The sequence below is a fragment of the Rhea pennata genome, chromosome 6 (assembly GCF_028389875.1).
Source record: "Rhea pennata isolate bPtePen1 chromosome 6, bPtePen1.pri, whole genome shotgun sequence".
NCBI classification, from domain to species: Eukaryota; Metazoa; Chordata; class Aves; order Rheiformes; family Rheidae; genus Rhea; species Rhea pennata.
Genome location: NC_084668.1, coordinates 41,957,982 through 41,977,824, shown reverse-complemented (window position 1 = coordinate 41,977,824; position 19,843 = coordinate 41,957,982). Strand labels below are relative to the sequence as shown.

At 38.8% G+C, this 19,843-nt stretch overlaps 1 protein-coding gene across 1 annotated transcript in view; it reads right to left on the bottom strand.

Annotated features, from left to right (window-relative positions):
• The window catches only part of NDUFA10 (NADH:ubiquinone oxidoreductase subunit A10), a 43,204-nt gene extending 23,883 nt beyond the window's left edge, over positions 1-19,321 (bottom strand). The window contains exons 1-7 of the mRNA XM_062578548.1: positions 19,183-19,321; positions 17,786-17,954; positions 16,941-17,156; positions 15,662-15,748; positions 11,365-11,486; positions 8,629-8,708; positions 5,230-5,284 (exon numbers count right to left, since the gene is read on the bottom strand). Of these exons, the coding sequence (XP_062434532.1) occupies positions 5,230-5,284; positions 8,629-8,708; positions 11,365-11,486; positions 15,662-15,748; positions 16,941-17,156; positions 17,786-17,954; positions 19,183-19,263 (810 nt within the window). The 5' untranslated portion in view covers positions 19,264-19,321. The remainder of the gene's footprint in view (positions 1-5,229; positions 5,285-8,628; positions 8,709-11,364; positions 11,487-15,661; positions 15,749-16,940; positions 17,157-17,785; positions 17,955-19,182) is intronic.
• Positions 19,322-19,843: the final 522 nt, after the last annotated feature.

Genomic DNA, 19,843 nt, shown 5'->3' with positions numbered 1-19,843 from the left:
TTATAATTTCTATTCCCTTTAACAATTCTCCTCAACCAAATCAATGAAATAATGAACAGTAAACAAGCCACCTAGCAGGAAGGTTTCACTGCTACAGTAACAGTGCAGATACTAGAGTTTCCACGATCCAAAATTGTATTGCTGGAGGTCCTGGTCCTGCCAAAGAACTGGACAGACACAAGGAGCCCAGTTCTGAAGATCCTGGTGTTCTGAGTCCTAGGGAGCAGAGAATGGGAAGGAATAAATAGGCTGGGAGAGGCTTTGTTGCAGGTTCTGATATGATCTAAAGTACTTTTCCTCTACCTGATGCTGAGGCTAGGAAAGAGTAGTCAAAGGTACAATGAAAAGGAAACAAAAAAAATAGCCAAAAGGTAGCAAACAAAAGCCATCACTCTCCATGCTACATATGAAGTTTTTCTTTTTTTTTTTCAAAAGGCTCAGTAGTCCGTTATTTAAGAAAAGATTGAAGAACAGTACTACATAGCAACTGGCTATTCCACCTTGCAGCAATTGTTTCTTGGTGCTGTTGCGCAAGGTTCATAAAATGGACACTGATGAATATTTCAGGCTGGAATACCCTAGTATACTTGAAGTAGCCACAGTAACAGAAGTCCAAAGGCTCCCAGTTAGATCAGTAATCAAAAACTACTCATGCATGCACACAATCTGAGCAGAAAGTAAAGGCAAAATTCACAACATTGCACCAAGAATGACTCAAACAAGTAGCACTGTCTCAGCAAACCACTCCTCTAGCATCTCCAAAGTTATCAATATCATATTTGAGTTCCATTTACAGACTAGTTCCATCAGAAAACCTCTTTGCCAGCACACTGGGTAATTGCTTAACACAGGCATGATGTGATTACATACAACAGACTTGATCAGAAGAAAATCTGAAGTACGGGTGGGAGGATGCACTGAAGCCACTTTATAAACCCTTGAAGTAGGGATAATATCTTGAAACAACTTGGGAAGGAATCGATCAACAGAGCTCTAAACATTATTTTGCAAAGGCCTTTGCAAAACAAAATAAAACAAAAAGCTATTGAGGTCAGGATCAAAATCCTGATGTCATTCCATTGACAACAAGTAAGCAGGTACTAGTAATAAAGTAAGTGGTAGAGAAATAAATGAAAAGAAGCTTCTATTTGCATATACTAGATCCACAGTACTGCATTCCCTGCAGTCTGGGAGAAGGTTAAATCCCATTTATTACCACTTAAATTGAAAGGGTAATTAAAGAAAGTGTTATTACACGGAAGTCTCAACTATAATATGGTCCATTCTATTACCAGTATTACATTTTATGGTAAGAAGAGGTAGCTTAGAGATATGACTAATTGAACAACCATTTTATTTGAGGCATTTGCATTGCTTAAGGACTAAATTTGCTGACAAAGAATCAAAACATACTGTTGGCATGTGACAACAGCAAAGTATGTTTCAAACTTCAGGCAAGTTTTTATTTAATCATTTTTGATCTCTTACAAGTAAGCAAAGTTGGCAAGCCAGATACTGTAGCCAAGAGTATGGGAACCTACCTTTCACATAAAGAAAAAAAATCTATTCATATATATATATTTATATGTGTATGAAATATAAATACTGTATTTTTATGTATTACAAATTTTATTTATATATATATGATTGTGTGTACATGTGTGTATATATTTAAGATTTATTAGCAACAAGAAATTTCTGGATTGCAAAGAGATACTGTCCCAATCCCTTCCAGAAATCCCTACATTTAGAATAGGATCAGAGGCATATATCATTTTCCAGTTTCCACTCAGATTTCATGATCCCTATGTACTGGAAAAACACATTACCCAGACACTCCTTAAGTACAGTAAGAGCTCAACAATAGTCAAAGAATATTTGTGTTTGCTGCAATTGCAATATTGGTTCTCTGAGGCAGGGAGGTGTTCTTGAGCTTGCATGACAAGTCCCATCACAAATCATGTCATATTTAATAAACTAGCTCAAACACCAACTTGTATTACCTGCATCTGAACATCGTAAAATACCACTACATTCATTCAAAGATGTAAAGAGAAAGAAAAATGAAAGGTAAGATAATTGAAGTATTTCTTATTCTTAATTTAAATACCAAACATTCAACTTCCTATTAGATATGTCCCCCCCTGACAACAGGTATTATAATAAAGTTTCTAAAAATGGAGTTCAGAACATGCTGAGGGGAGGAAAATTCAGTATCCAAATTAGTTTTGCACACTCTTATTATCGTATCAGGAGACATATTTTCCAGCAGCTTTTAACAATGGTATTAGCTTCCTACAAGGGTAGGACAGTAGCTTCTTATTTCATAATGAACGCCCTGGCACCTCCCAGTTATTAGCAGCAAATTAATGATGTAAACCTAACCAAGTAGCACAACATACACTAATGTCCAGGACAGATCAGTTTTTAATATACTGGAGAGCATGTTAGGATTTGGAAAAAAAATAATTTTCAATCATTAGACTCTTCAATAATCTTTGCAACTAAGTCAATACAAAACAATGTGCAAAACATAAGCTTATTTTGTGGGCAACTGGCAAGTTCTGTTGATGGAAGAACTATGTGTGGGAAGATGGGAGCAGGGGATGACAACACTGTTTTTGTTCATGTAATTTATGAGGAGAAGGACACCACATCTGAGGTGTGGGTACTCTAGAGAGTTGAATTTTCCCCAGTCTCCTCTTCATAGGTTTCTTCTTTAAGCAAGAGACAGACACATGGAACAACTCAGGATACAGTTCTAAGGAACTCAGACTACAACTAGCAGGAAGGAGCTTAACCTGTATATAGCATCTGCAATGGAATAATTTATGCAGGATGCTTCTGAAGCCTTCCACTTCTGCACTGACAAGGGAGGCACAAAGCTTATCTATACTCTATGGGCTTCATCTTCATGGATGAAAAAAATGGTTTACATTTTTTCAAATGGAACGACTACTAGTTTTTAGAACTGAAATCAGTAATGAAAATGTGAGATCATCTTGCAATGCGTAATAAATCCTTTCAGTAGTCCAGATTTGTCCAAACAAATTAAACAAATTAAGAAGGTCATCAGTCTGTACTCTGCTTATGTTCAGTGATGATGTGAGATTGCTGAGCTTGGTGGACTCTCTACTTGAACAATAAGAGATTTAGGTTGACTTTAAAAACTGATTTACAGGATTAAAATAAAAATCACCAGCAATGCATTTTACTACAAAATCCAGAGAGGAAACAAATGGCTTTATTCTGGCTACTTCAGATGTGCTCAGAGAGAAAGAGGGGGAGAAAACAAGCAGATAAACAACCAGTCACACGAATTCTTTCTCTTCCATTTCCTTTATCGAGCACCTGTGGCTAGTCACTTAAAAACATTATGGCTCTCAAATTTTGCTTCCTTTCTTTTATGATGTCCTGAAAAGCTAAATATAATTACTAAATAATCTCATCCATACTCTAATCTTTTTTTTCAGTTCATTTCAGCTTCTCCCCCCCCCCCCTTTTTTTTTAATGCCTGGGATGCTAATCTTTACTCTTCACAGAGGATGCTTCTCACTGGAGAGCAGCATTCTCACTGAGGCTGCAAATGTGTGAACTTTAGACTGAGAGTGCACACCAGTGCTGTATTAACAGCTTCCCCTTTCTCCCCTTCTCCAAAATAGTAAGTTTTCTATCTCAAATAAAGCCATCACCCTGACACTTCTCTTTCCAGCTTATTCAGGAATGAGTCATCTACTAATACACGAAGGTGTGGGCCTATTTCCTCAAACAGAAAGCAATACAGCCAGATTCTCATTCTTTTCCTGCTGTAACAGACACAAGGAAAGAAAGCATTAAATCGACCTCAGAGTGACATATCAGAAGTTTTAAACAAGAAACACAGAGGATGAAAGCATTGAAATTAGTAAACCATATCAGAAAAGGATATTTTCAGCACAGCTGACACCCTTATTGCCACTACAGAATTCAAAAGAGCTTTGAGGGATTCATTGTGCAACTTTCACCCCTAGAACTGGAACAGACTCCACAAACTTGTTCAGAATTATATCTGGGCAGCAGACAACAACTACAGAGAAATGTTAACTACCAGGAAGCAAAACGCTTCAATTATCCCACTAGTAACCTTCCAAAAACAAGTATGTCTGACAAAATAAGTTACATCTACACTGGAAATAACACTCTTAAGTAGGAGTAAGTAATCATCTAGGGCTATTCCTGTCATATACCAGGTGGTTTATTATCTATACTAGATGGTTTATTTCTGGCAATGAGATGCCAATTTATCTGGCCTGGTCCAGGACTAGCTTGTCTGACCGAACTGTTTGGAGAAAAAGAATTGCAGTTCAGATACCACATACTAATCAATACAGACGAATAACCCAGGTTATAAAGCTGAGAGCAGCTTTAGTTATCAAGTTGTTCGTGATAACCAAATAATGATCATCTTTTAGAAGGTAACAGTTTTTTTACTGCATAGGAACTCGTGTACTTCACCTATATCGCAGAAAGCTGCATACTGGCAAAAGCCAACAAAGATAGATCTTACACTGGTAAAAAGAGTCTCAGCTGAACAGTGGGGGTGACTTACCTCTTAGATTATGCCATTAATTGCCAAACTGAGCTATGTAGAGCCATGTCCTTCCCACCAGCCACTTCAAATAAGAAAACAACTGAACAGCCAAACACTGCACAGCTCAGTAGAGACTGAGGAGATGCTGTTTTCATCTCCCTCACGCTATTTGCTTGGAAAAACAAATCAAATTTGGAAACTCCTGGAATAAGTTACATTAGCGCAAAGACTCTTTTACCAGTGATGATCACACAGTCTGTAGTAGGCTCTGCTTACTCAGATACCCAGAAAATTTAGCAAAGGGAAAGGTGTGGGGAGGAGAGAGATTTCCATTCTGCTGACTAATAAACCTACAATCACTCATCAAAATTTTGTAGTGTAGATCCAGCTTACATCATTGACATTGTAGTAAAACAGTAGATACCTAAAGCAGTTATCTAGCAGGACAAAAAATAGATTGGCGTTCACTTTACCTTTTGCTCTTGGAACTTAAAAAAAATAAATAAATAATAATAAAAAAAAAAGTTGAGTCAATTTTGCCATACTGTTAACATTAAGGAACAACTTTGAAATTTGCCACATTCATTATCCAGAAAAGACAATAGATCTTTTCATATGTAAAGGCAGTTTTATAACCAATACGTGCTGCAAACTCTTACCTTCTCCACATCCTCTACCTCACTTGCAGTGTACTGCAGAACTTCACTGGTCTCACTGCAAAGAGAAACATTTTTTTAATTCGCAAGATGCACCTGCGAGGCCTATCCTCCCTCCACTGCTCCAGAATGAAGCAGAAATGGAGTTCAAAGACACAATAGTAGGAATATTCAAAAATTTTAGAATATTTATTCAGAATTTTTATGGAGTTCATACAATAGAACTCCTGTTAGAGCTGTAAGTTGTTTCTTTCCTGATACAAAATTGTTTTTAAAGAACAAATGGCTAGTTTCAGTTCCCCAAAAGTCCCATCTATGAATTTGTTTCCATTTCACTTGTGTATACTTGCCTCAATTACAATTTTTCAATCTATCTGAAGCCAAGTGAAATCTTTAACCAGTCATAACCAAAACTTCAGTAGACTTTCAATTTTATAGCAAGTACATTAATACTCATGAGTTATTTTAAAGAAAATAATAAATTCATTTATCATTTTTTTTACTAGGCCTGAGCTAACTCCCAGCTCTGGGAGGGGAGGGGAAGAAACAAGAGTACCTTTTGTTCCTGTGAACCCCCTAAGTTTTTACAGAGTCAGTGAGAAGCAGCTGGTTTGATAGTCTGCAGTTCAAATAGTGCTCATAATGACAGTACCATTTAAAGAGTTTGTCCTTAACTGGTGAGGGAAAAAAAAAAAAAAAAAAAAAAGCAGACTCATACAACTCTTCACAGTCACAGAACAGAAGAAAATAAATGGCATCCTTTTAAAGGGAGCTGTTGTGACAGTACAGCATGTATACTCACATCTTCAATTTCAACCGTCCTTAATCAGAACAAGAGGCCAGACCTGACCAAATATGGAGCTTTATACTGGTAATTGCATTAACAGTGCAGATCAAGTCACTTGATACTCTGCAGATTATTAGGGCTTTCATTAAGAGAAAACAGCTGCTCCATAGAAGCAACATTGCTAATCTTAGGCTTCAGGCCCGGAAAAGAAAACCCAATGAAAGACAAAAGCTGTCTGTTCAAAATCACTAAGTAGTATCTGCCCCAGCACCAGCCTCACAAATCAGTATCAAAAAAGACATTAAAAGGCATTCACAAACGTGTCAGACTAGAAGGAAGCATCAATTTTAAAGGAGCTAACCACATTATACAGGACACTCCACTTAAGGCAGTGCCAGGCTGCTTCTGTTAAATGGAACCACAGAATAAGAATTCTACTAATTTTCCTACTGTGTTTCAAGACATTTTCAAGAAAGGTGACAGAGGAAAAGCAAATGTGAGCTTAAACATGGAAAGTGTACAGGCAGGAATTTGCTCAAAAGTCTAAATAAAATTCTGCTTAGCCTATCTGGATCTGATTTTTAGCTGTCCTAAGGAGCTAAGGAATCAAATACCTCCTTGTCTGTTCAGAGACTGACAGCAAGGCACAAAATAGTTTACTGTCTCATTCTGCAAGCCAGCAAACAAACAGTTAAAGGCAATAGGAGCTTCTGCATATTCATCCAATATGCAAGCTATCAGTGAGGTCCAGAGATGTGCAAAGCAGAAGTTTCACACATTTAAAACTTTTCTATATAATGGGGATAGAGAAGTCCTCTCTTCAGACTTGAGCACAAAGATTGATCTGACAAGCTATTGTAAACCCATACACTGACAACCAGAGGGTGTTTGCTTAACAAGTGTAATGATCATGGACAGCCAAAGGAGGAAAGAGTTGAAATCACAGCAGGACCAGCCAGTCTAGGATTTAGCCTCCCTAAACAATACAGTAGACTGGATTTGATTCAAAGGATAAGCAGCATTTTTCTCCTCACTAGTAAATTCAAAACAGTTCTGCCCTCAGGGGGATGGTTTCCAACCCTCCAACTCAATTCTTCGCTCCTCTTTCCTCTGACAGCTGTGTGTTAGTTGCTAATCTGTCGGGGACGTGCTCAGAGGCAGCTGACCATACACCACACGAACTTGTGCCCTGTGTGACTGACAGCCTCAATATGAAGTTAAGTCAGTTCAACTGCCAACAATTACACTGATTTATCTCGGGTGCTGGAGCAAGAAAATGAGGGGATACAAGCAGGCTACAGTCAACTTCACAGACAAACTAAAATTTTGTATGACCAAAAACTTTGTTGTAAAGCAGGCCTGGGTCTGTGACGTTTTAAGTGTTGCCCTTCCAGAGTGTTATCTATTTACAAGACACCAGATCGCTTATGTTCATATGCTTTTAAATTTTAAAATAATCTGATTTTTGACAGAGCTAAGAATTGGAACCGCCGACAATCTAGAAGAATCTCCAAATCTCAAGTTTACAGTTCCCACATTCTCACTTCCTAGCTAGGGAATGCCAGGAGAGCCTAGAAAAAAAGCACCTTTAGTCTGTCAAAGCAGACAGCAGGTGGGGTTTATTTAATAGCACTGACAAGCCCACCAAACCTTTTACAAACATGGAAGGCTGTCAGGTGTCTGCCTCATGTGGGAGAGAAACAGAACTAGAAAAGGAAACAAAAAGCTCTTATCTCAAAACCTCTTTCTCCTGTCCCTTCATATCAAGAGGCTAACCAAAGCTATGACAGGTAAAAAGAATTTTTAAAAAGAGAAAAATTGCAAGTGATCAGATTCTCAAAAAAAGCCTAAAATAACCTTACATTGCATCACACTCTCCTCAAGTCATGCGAATGCAAATGCACAGCTATAACTATGGCACTCTATACATAGTTCCAAGGAAGCACTCCATCCACTCTTTCTAGCTAAAAGAAAGAGCAGCAAATGCGTTAACACCAACCACATACAGTGTGCTATCATAAGAGGGAGATAGACAGTACTTGTTTGTGCAGAGTAAAGAGGATAACTGTAAGCAGTAACAGATCTGATTCCTTGCTTTATTGCTGATGTGTCCTTTTAACTATAAACAAATTTATGTTACCCTGCTCTGACTCCATGACTAATTGTAATGCCCTGAGAAAAACAGGATGAGGAAATGTACTGCAGGTCATGGCTCATTACCTCTGCAATATATTAGATGAGTCAATTAATGAAATCTAATTATTTTACTTTTCTACAGCTCTTCTCTTGCTTTGAATCTCAAGAGAGTCCAAAAAAATAGTAATCTAAGCAGTCAAACCTACAAAGACTACATTTTTAATCTTCCAGTATTGTAAAGGTAGCACTGGGCTTCTCAGATGCAAAAAATAAGCACACACGTAGCTAATAATACATGGATATTATGCTATGAATGCAACAGTCTGTCATTAGAACATAACATCGTACCACACAGGACAAAGAGGATTTCTCATATGACATAGTTTTTTTCACTTGCATTTGCAGAAATTTCAGGATTTGCATGCATTTTTACTCAGAAATGTGTTTACTCATTGGATAACACAGTTTAGTTTGCTAACCTGATCTGCGGTATGAAAGTTTTCTTGTAAGCATCTTCAATGTTCTGGAGATAAGCAGCAGATACCTTTTTCTCATATGGCTAAAAATAAACAGAAGAACACAGTTTGTTTTCTTTCTTTTCCCACAAATGCAGATTTCAGAGAGTTTACGTAGAAGCTGCTGCTACACCATCTGTCAAGAACTTACTCTTACACTAGAAGCCAAACATCCACCGAATCACATACGCATTAACGAAGGCTTAAAGAATTAAGACATTTTGACTGTTCAGAATTTCTTACATGGCACTAAATACCTACAGAACCCCAAGGAATGAGTTACAGCTCCTGAAATCACTGTTTTATCCCACACCTATTACCTCAAGATCTTTAATAGAATCTAGAAAGAAAAGGAAAAGCAGGTTCAATAAAAGAATGTAGAAGCAAAGCAAAAAAACACCCACCTATTTATTTCAATCTGTTACACGAATCACCTCATTTTTCCTGAGTTCAAGTAAGTTAAAAGTACTATGTAAAAAAAGCCTTCAAAAATTAACTTTGTAAGGACTGATTAATCTTTGACACCTCAACATTGAAGATGTAGAATCAGTCATAAAAAGGTAAAGGATTGTCCAAGTCTCCTTTTTCAGCAAGGGGGCCAACTTCTATCTGTATCTCCAGTTCCACAGAAGTGCATTGGCAACCATCCACTCCAACGAATTCAAGCAGGTATCATACCTACTGTTAAACAGATCACCACCACCTGCACCTATCATTCAGTGTACTTAAACACCACATTTGCAAAATGCCTGGAATTTCTCTCATCTACCATGGCACATGAGCTTTTTCTTCCTTCTTTTCAATCATAAAATTATGTTACATTCTCTGATGCCCTGAAGGAGACAGACATTCTCCCTTCCCCATTAGCTGGCTTTGAATGACCATCTGAGATGTCCATTATGTTGGAAGGATCTGCTTCTCAGCAACTTGGGCCCATTAGGGGTCTTCCGTCTTTCCAGTGCGCTGGGATAACTGCACACTGAATACTAGTCACAAACCCTCCATCCACTTGGGCACACTGAGTTCCCCAAAACACCATTCCCAAACAAGTACTACAATATTCAGCAATGCCACTGTTTCAAGAAGTTCCGTTACATCAACAATTTCTACCAGAACATGAGGTCTCAGGAACGCAACTAATCTTTACGCCCATGAGGGCAAAGAATTCGTGGGTTCTCAAAATACATTAAGAAGCTTCTAATTCTGTAACACAAGTTGCTTAAATTAAAAAAAAAAAATCTATAGTTTTCCGATATAAGAATATCTTGTTTTTTTAAAGGGTAGAGGCATATTCAGTCATTGCCTAAACTGCTCAAGGGCAGAAGGACAGAGTCACTTGAAGAACAGACAAAGCAACTCAGGCCACAGAGATCACAAAGCAGCAAATGCAACCTTCCATTTACTGTTTTAAGTCACTCCCCTTTGGCAATGATCAGCTTCACTCTTAAATGAAACAAAATGTCAAAATCAAATGCTACTAGCTCATTCTGGCACATTACTATATACAGATATGCTTTAAGAAGCAGATGTAGCCAACCATTTAAGGCATAAAAGAAATTTTTTTCCAATAAATCAAAACTTTCATTTCATATACCAGGTTTTCCACAGTTAAATTCTTCACTTGACTGCAACTTCCATTGCCTTTGAACAACATACAAGGTAAACATCATTTGATTCTCATAACCCATCTGAGAATAGTTACAAGCACATGTCCAAATATCTTAGGAGGGAGAAGAAAAAACTCCAAACTTTAATCATTATTTTGATAAGTTACTATGCAAAAACACTCTACAGCTTTTCTGATTCAAAACTCATTCAGTAATCAAGCATGCTGAAATAATGTCATAGGTATTTTTAAGTCATAATGCTACAGAACTAAAGTTAATTTTCTCTTCTTTTTAACAGTATTCTCCATTCAATACTATGTCTTAAGAAAAAGACAGTCCGAAGAGAGAAGTTATGTCAGTCTCAAAGGATTTTGAAATAAAAAGCAGATGTCCCTCAACTGTCAAAAATTAACAATAGGTAGATTTACATACTCTGACCTTAGACAAGATTGAGTTTGTATTAGTGACAAACCAGTAAACTGCATTTCTTATTAATTTTATACCACATTAACTGAAAGCTCCTTGGATTTTATATCTGATGGAAAACCTATAAAAAATAGCTTTAAATTTGACAGTTTTACAGAGGTAATATGAAAGCATCAAGCAGTAAATTTCATACAACTAACTGAATTTGCCGGCCATCCATTCTCACAGTGACCCACACATTAATGTCAACAGTTCAACAGGTCTGAAAAACCAATTAACTGGGGAATTTGGAGGCAGAGGTAGCCAACTGCAGCTGATGGCTCTCACGAAGCACTGAGAATCATAGAGCATGTTGAAAGAAGCATGTTGTCTGGATGTGACTTCTGGCGTGACAACTATAAGGGCCGATTTTTAAGAGCACACGCATTTTACAGAGTTTCTCACAGCAGAAGTAAAAGCATGCTGAAGTGGTCAAAGGTTCGATTTTTTAAAAAACTAATGTACCAGAATAATCACACAGTCATCATTGACACATAGTCTAATAACTGAAGAGGACCAGAAGCTTTTCAGAAGTAGAATTCTGCAGCAAATCCTATGGAATTCATGCATAAGGGCCTGATTATGACAGATATTAGTGGACAGTAACAGTGGTAAGAGATAGAATTACCTCTCCTTTCTCTTGAATCCTCTTCTGTACCTCTGAGACAGGGACATCTACATAAATGACCAAGTGAGGTGGTAGAAATTCACTGATGCTTATCTCTTTGATCTCCTTGTAGTGATCAAGACCTGGATTAACAAAAAAAGAAAAAAAAAAAAACACCACAGACCTAAGAGCAGCACAGCTGAACACATACCCATATTCCAAATAAGGAACAAGAACTATAACGGCATTAAAATTACAAATTATCCAGTAATCAATCTGCAACCACTTCTTGAGTGTTCTTTCTGTATTTACTAAGTATATTCTACTCCTAAATAAATCATTCCCCCCACGAAAGTATTTGTAATCTCCTCTTCTTTGTTGATATATTAAGTAGGCTTTTCCTCAAGTAGGATTCAACAAGTTTTCAGGCCAAGCCATCTTCCAGAAATAAAAACTAAAATTCTATATAATTAAAACAAGAAACTACAAGCACTAAAATGTAGTAATATTTAACAAACTAGTTATACCAGATGGAAATTTCTGACTTAAGTTTGGAGAAACATAGGTTTTCCCCACCCTGTACAGCTTCTCATAAAAGTCAGACAGCTGCAACACATAGTTTACCTGACGTGATCAATGGCTGCCGCTGCCTTCCATTAGGCATAGTCTCATAAAAAAAAGGGGGGGGGGGAAGAGAGGGAAGGGAGCGAAGGAAATCTGTACTGTACGAGCAAAGTGAAGGTGAGAGTGTGGCAAAAAAGCATGCTGGAAAACATCACGTTGTTCAGGAAGACTAACAGGATGCTTTTCAAGAAGTACTCTATTTCCCACCACAGGAGGCAGAATTCAAGGGTAAGGCATACATTTACCTTGTCCCCTGATGCATACACAAAATCATTCTGGAGGAAAGCAAATATTATAAAAGAAGTCAGCAATCAAGTACACTGTTCCCCTCCAGCTATCTTGGAGGCGTACTCTATACTACTGTCTCTCAATAGCTTTATGCTCTACCACCAGGAACAGCGTACAGCAACCACAGGATTTCACCACTGGATTCTTTCAACACATCAGCAGCTTAAAGCATCCTTTGATTAATAGTTTGATAATTAAGAACACACTCTGACTCAATGGAAGCATCTTTTTAACATTTATGAATAGATAGGTTCCCTTCTATAACTAGGTAACCTAGCTCAAATGAAAACATTCCTCAATAAGGTTCATTGCTTGACCTAAAACTGTAGTGCTAGGCTTTCAAATTTAAATACTTTGATGAAAAAGTTAAAATCTACTGTACTTGGCACCCCACAAGAAGTGGTCAGCTGTTTCTTTATCAAAGTGTTTGCCATTTCAGGATTCCAGTGCAATTGTTAATTTGTTAACTGAATTTTATATTAAAGAACAAATGCACACAAATGATTCTGCCAGCTACAGAATCATAGGTTGCTGGGCCTTTTTTGCCTTACTAACACAAGTCAGTAAGACATAGTTCATTAACATCAACTCTCAAAAATTCATTCAACAAGGAAGTTGCAACTTACAGCTAGTGTTAGAAACACATATATAAACTGCCTAAATCTAAATCAAATCAAACACGACACCAGAAACACAAGGTAGTCTGAGAAACAACTATCTTCACGATAGGAGTAGCCAAAACCCTAAGTTTGCCAAGAACAGATAGAAAGAATAATTTCAGTAAGAACTTACTCTGGGGAAAACTGAAGAGTTGGTTTTACAGCTACTTCTACAGACTTTTTTCAAACCTTTGCACAGCTTGACATTTGTAAGGCTTGGCTGCAGCTGGTCTCCTACATACCTACATTACATAGTAGGTAATTACTCCATTTCTAGCCAAGTAACAAAGACTCAACAAGTCTGCCCAAGACACACCAACACAGTAATATTGAACTACTCAAGAATTGTAGAGTCTACAACCTAGAATCACAGAATTGCTGAAGTTGGAAGCAATTCTGGACAATTTCTGGAAATTGTCTAGTTCAACCACCCTGCTTAGAGTACATTGCTCAGGATTGTGTCTAGTCATGTTCTAAAAGTCTTCAAGGACAGACATTCCACAGTCTCTCTAGCCAAACTGTGCTAGTGTTTGATCACCTTCACAGTAAAAACCCTTTTTTTCCTACGTTTAAGTGGAATTTCCTGTATTTTACTTCGTACACTTTGCCCTTCATCCTTCTCACCAGGCGCCACTGAGAGGAGTTCGGTTCCATCTTCTCCACTCCCTCCCATCAGGTATTTTCAAGTATTGATAAGATCTCTCCAGAGCTTTCTCTGCTTAACCCTAAATAATCACAGCTCTCTCTGTCTCTTCTCATGTGAGAGGTACCCCAGTCCAGTATGCTTTCGCAGCCCTATGCTGGACTTGCTCCAGTCAGTCCATATCTTTCTTGCACAGGGAAGCTCAGAACCGTACTCAGCATTCCACGTCACCTCCGAAGCGCTGAACAGAGAGGATCACCTTCCTCAGTCTACTGGTGACACTTTACTTCATGAAACATAGGAGGCTATCGGTCTTTCATGCAAGGGTGCATTACTGGCTTATGTTCAACTTGCTGTCCAAGACCCCTGGTCCTCCTCTGCAAAGCTGCTTTCTAATCTGTACTCACACATGGGGATTTCCTCCCTATGGGCAGGACTTTGCACATCTTTTTGTTGAACTTCCTGGAGTTCTTGCCTGCCCAATTCTTCAACCTGATTGGTCTCCATTTAAACTTCTCACTACCACATGCCCTTTGAGCCCAGCAGTTCAGCCAGTTTTCAATCCACATCACCTTCTACTTATCAAGTCTTCATCATTTTGCTAATAAGGATGTTATGAAAAATGCTGTCAAAAGCCTTGTTAAAGTCAAGATAGACAACATCCACCACTCTCCCCTCATCCTCCACGACTAGCAGATTGGTTAAGTATAGTTTTCCCATCATAAATCTGTGACAGCTATTTCCAATCACCTTCTTTTCCTTTGTAAGTTTGGAAATGACTTCGAAGAGGATTTGCTCTACCACCTTTCCAGGAATCGAGGTGAAGCTGATTAGCCTGTAGTTCCCCTGGATCCTCCTCCTTACCCTTCTTAAAAACAGAAGTGACATTCACATTCTTCCAGCCCTCAGGAGCCTCTCATGTCCACCATGATCTTTCAAAGATTGGGAGTGCCCTTCCAGTGGTATCTCTCTGCAATCCCACATCTCCTGATTCATCTCATCAGGTCTCACAGATTTGTGTGCATCTGACTTATTTAAAGTTCCCTAACTTAAACATCTTCTACTGAGGAGTTTTCACCATTTTCACTGTTCCAGACCTTCCCACTGGTTTCAGGGACTGAGATTCCCGAAGGCAAATCTTCCCAGAAAAAAACAAAGGCATTCAATATCTTGGCCTTTTTTTTGCTCCCCATCACCAAGTCCTGTAACACATTCAAAAGCAGACCCACATTTTCCCTATTTGCCCAATTTCCCTTTTGCTGCTGATATACCTATAGAAGCCATTCTTGTTGCCCTTCACAGATTCAACTCCAGGTGGGCTTCAGTTTTTCTAACCCTATTCCTGTGTGCTTCAACAGTGTCTTTTTATTCCTTTTCATATAATCTCTATACTTTATTCCCAGTTCTCTAAAATTGCAACTTCTGCCTGCTTATCTACCATTAGATTTGCTGGTTCTTCTAATAAGATCCATTCTTATTAGATGTTCCTCAGCATCCACCTCTGTAAAAATAGTTTAATAGACAAAAAAGAACAAAACAACCTAGCAGTATCACTCAATTAGGCCAACCTTCCTTTTCAAAAAAAACTACATAAAATGAAAGAGTTTAAAAAGAATCTTGCGCATTAGGAGACATGAGTGAATAATCTTTTTTAAAAAAAAATACAATTTGACTATTAAGACTTTGAGATTCAAAAAGAAGCTGGCTGTTTATGGGAAATGGGTCAAATGCACGATCTACCTCTCACCTAATGCTGCAAGATAAAGGTCTGCCTGAAGAACATATGATCTTCATAAGCATATTCACTCATATTTACAGGGAACTGCAGGAGTTCTGGCTGACTGGACACAAATAGCCAACATACTGAATACATCATCTTTAACACACAAGCAGAACAGAAGCCTTCAAGAAAAACTGTAAAGTCCAATTGCTTGAATTCAGTCCTTGATGCATGAAACATCAGGATGCTAAGCTCCTTATCAACAACCCTGAACATTTAAATAAGTCTTTCCAGCAGGCTTTTTTTGTTTTTCTTTTAAATACTAAACTATTACAATGCAGGCTGAGATTACGGCAAAATAACCTTCACTCGCAGGTAACTCACATCGTTTGTGGATGTAGCCTTGTTTAAACATTGCATCCAAAAACACAAAATCGCTGTAGGGAGAGCGCTCCAGCACCACACCTTGTCCTGCAATTGAAAGTAGGTTCCAGTCAAGAAAAACTCAAAAAGATTGTTTGTGACAACATTTAAGATCAAAGACAGTACTGCTCTTACAGTCAGTCTTCTGAATGCTTCTCTAAGAAATTTTAAATAAGACAAAATAATAAGTGCTTTCTGTTTGCACAAATGTAGTGATTTTAAAGCGGAACATGCCAGCCTAATCCATATATTCTCTTACTGTGCCTATTTTAATAGTAGCTAAGCTATATTGAAGCAATTCGTTTTCATTGTTGTTTGAAACACGTTCTCATATTCTCATCTTTTTTTGAAACCAGATATTAAAGCATAAGCAATAGGGAAATCCGTGGTGATGTTTAGAAGCTTCTCTCATCTTAATTAAGATACTAAGATATTATAACAATACCATCACAGAATAGTGTTTAATGAAGTCAAAAGGACTAAAAAAGCTGCTGTCAGGAAAAAAGCCTACAGAGAGTCTAAAAAAGGCTGTAGAACTGACAGTTTAAGCAAATTGAGGCTCTTTCAAGATATTCATTTTTATTTTTCAGTAAAATAGAAGCTTGTTATATTGTATTTCTTTTGTTCTGCTTTATACCTCAGTACAAGACTAGTATTTTTGGTAATTTATATGAACCAGAAATTATTTGATTCAACTTTCAGATCACACATTTATTCATGTTTGCATGACTGGGCATTACACATTTATCTGACTCTTCACAGGTTTTGAATGTGAAGGAGATCTGAGAGATTATCTAGTCTTACTTGGACAGTCCCTTTTCAAGACAAATGCAGTGGGTCATGTATACCTGGATTTCAGTTCTTTCACATTAAGGGCTGAGTTACACTAGCTCAGCATAAAAAGCTTTAAAGAAGAGCTATGTCTCAATATGTTTAAGACAGTTTTTTGTATATAATCAGAGATCGCCCAATTAAAACTAATGAAACTTGTAACGATTTTTTATTTCCTTAGCTTAGGATGATACAAGATACTGTCAAAACAGAAAAAGAAACAAGATATTGTTCGAATAGGACTGCAAACCTATACTCCCTTACTAAAGGAAAAAAAAAATCTAAAAAAAAAAAAAAAAACTTAAAAAAAACCCTAGCAAACACTTAAGACCAACTTACGTATTTCAAAGACAGAACTCATATTCACAAGTTAATTTAGAAATGAAATTTATTTTCTGTGAAATCTAACCTGTGCTCAGCAGATGCTCCAATGCATCAGCATACTGTAAGACACGGTTACCAAATAGCCAAGCCTGTAGTCGGTAAGAGTTTCCATCAGAACATTTGGGATCATTGTAAAATTTCTCTAGGCTACAAAAACCATTAAATTTCTCATCCAGCAGCGTTTTATCTCCTGTGGTTCTGTCTAGGTAATGGATATCTGCTTCTGGGAAATACTTCATTCCTGACAAAAAAGAAATATGGTAAGATAATAAGTTTTGTTTGTTTATAATAAATGTTTCCTATTCAATTTATTTAAATAAATAGCTCTAATCTAAACAACACTTGATAGCAGCACATACGTTAGGTTTCGTCCACCTTGTGACTTTGTCAATCAAGACACAAGGTGGACAAAACCTAATCAAAAGTATTACCTTCTACCTTTACAATGAGAGCTAAGCTACTGCTCTAAGCAGAATTTTTCTGCAACCCATCCTCTACTTCCTTTTATAGTATGAAAAGATTAGTATAGAAAACCCTACCTAAAAATCTCTCAAGGTGCTCAATAACTTCAGCAGATCTAGGAGCTCAGTGAAAAAAATGAGTTCATTAAAACTAAAATTTCATCCACAATGAATGATACCTACATATGTATCCTGCAGATCTGAGAAGCACCTTGTCTAGAAATCTCAAGCCTCACCAACATTTTAGTCTCCCCTTATCTATAAACCCTCCACATTAAAGTGGCATGATTGAACTAATACTTTGCTAGTCAAGACCTGCTGGTTTGGTGAACTAACTTTCTTTACACAAGAATGACAATTACACTATTATTCTATGAAACATTACAGAAATAGAAACAATAAGACATACCTAATTTTTCTGCTAGTTGTTGTGCAAGCTTGCCCTTCCCAGAAGATAGGTTGCCCTCCACTGTAAAAACTTTGCTGTATTCACTGAACTTTTTAGTAGCTCTGTCTCCCAACACATAAGCCAGCCAACCATACTGCAAATTCTGGTTAGGACTCACATGAATTCTGGCCTGGAAGAAAAAACAGCAATAAGATTAACAGATTTTAACACTCTTAACTGAATTAAATATGCTCAAAGAATAGCTTTCAGGCATTTTGTACAGATACATGTAAATTAAATGCATTTTGTATAAATACATATAATTTTAATGCAGTAAAGTTAACTCTGTCATTTCAGCTCAACAATCAAAGCAGTCCTTAGGCTGAGAGGCTACTTCTGAAATGCAAGATTGAGAAGCCAGAAATAGTGAATCAATTTTCAGTGTGTTTGAAGTCTGCAGTAGGATTATTCTGCCAGAATTTTCCAAACCTACTAAAGACCACAGACACATGAGGTGCCCTGCATTTCCTAAGGGATATCCTATAGCAGGCTCTTGTTTGTTTTTTTGTTTAGTGGATGGAGATTAATATTAAAGTCCTCTCCCAGTCTCTCTGCAGAGTTACAGTCTCACTGCTGCTTAGCACAGTTCCCGGACATGAGGGTGGAAGGAAATACCCACCGAGCCTGTAAAAGCTGAAGGTGGTATATGGCTGGAAGCCAATCTGCCTACATACCTTGGTAAAAATTGAAAAAAAACTTATTTAGAGCAACACAGTGATCTCATACAAGCTCTTCATTTTTATTTGTCATCCCCCACTTCCACCTCCAAAAGTCACATTCATCTGCTCAGGTCACTGGGTCATCACTCTCAGGATTCACATATTTAGTTGTATTTCTACCTTAAATCTCATCTCCTTCCTAAGGTCCCTGCTGCATTCACCCACTCAAAATTTCCCTCTCTATGGTACAGCCCATACTAGTATTTTTCATGCCATATCTGTCCCTGCTCTCATACTTCCCAGTAATATTTTCCTCTCCACATTCAGCAGCAAAATGCTGCTGTAAGAGATGCCAGGATCTCCGCTCAGCATCTAACGAGCTTTAGGAGAGCTGCAGCTATGAGCACAGTCAGCGGACAAGGGACACCCTCTACTGCCACCCTCTCAAAGGGAGACCAGCGGTTGCCCTAGGCTGCTGCGGAAAAGAGGGACTTTCAAGGGTGTGGTGCAGCGGTGCTCCTAGATGAGGCCTCCTCCTAGCTGGGACGTAGAGCACGACCACTCGGTAACCACGGCAACGGCCGCGCCAGCCGGGGCGCTCGGCGCCGCGCATCGGCGCGCAGGGCCGGCCAGGGGCACCACCCGCCCAGGGCGGCGCACGGCTCCCCCTCCCCGGGGCGGGGACAGGGCCCCGCTCACCGCCGGCAGGACGACGCTCCCGAGGCGGCCCCGCGCGGCAGCAGCCGCGGCGGGACGGAGCTTCGCCAGCCACAAGGACATCGCAGCGACCACCAAACGAACGTGACTAACCCCGCTGCGACGGAAGGGCCACGGCGGGGGCCTTACGCTGGCCTCGCAGAGAGATGACGTCACGATTTAGGGGCGGTGTTGAGGGGGGGAGAGGAAGGTGGCTAGCTGGGTGCCTGATGGAAACGCGGGGCTGGGCTGTGGCATGTATGCTGCGGAAGCAGCAGCTCAGAGTGCGCCTTTCCTCCTCACGAGGCAGTAAAGGTGCGGTGTGAACGCTCTAGCTGGTGTCTGATCGTGGGCAGAGAGGACAGGCTGTAGTGAGGAGGTTTACAGACAGAAATCGTGGCATGGGCTGTTTCTTTTTGGAGCACCTGGTTCGACAGAGAAAGAGCAGAAAGCAGGCCACAATATTGAAGGAATTCTTTATCTTCTATCCTGGAGCAGTTTTTGTGATGGACTGTTCTGTCCCCTCAGGTGCTTCATCGGTATTATAGGAGAAAGAGGATGTGAGAAAGGGAAAGGTGATTGTGCCTCCTGACTGTAGAGGCAAGAGAAAACGGAGGTAGCCCAACATGTTTGTGTGCTGTCGGCCCCAGGCTAATCCAGTCGA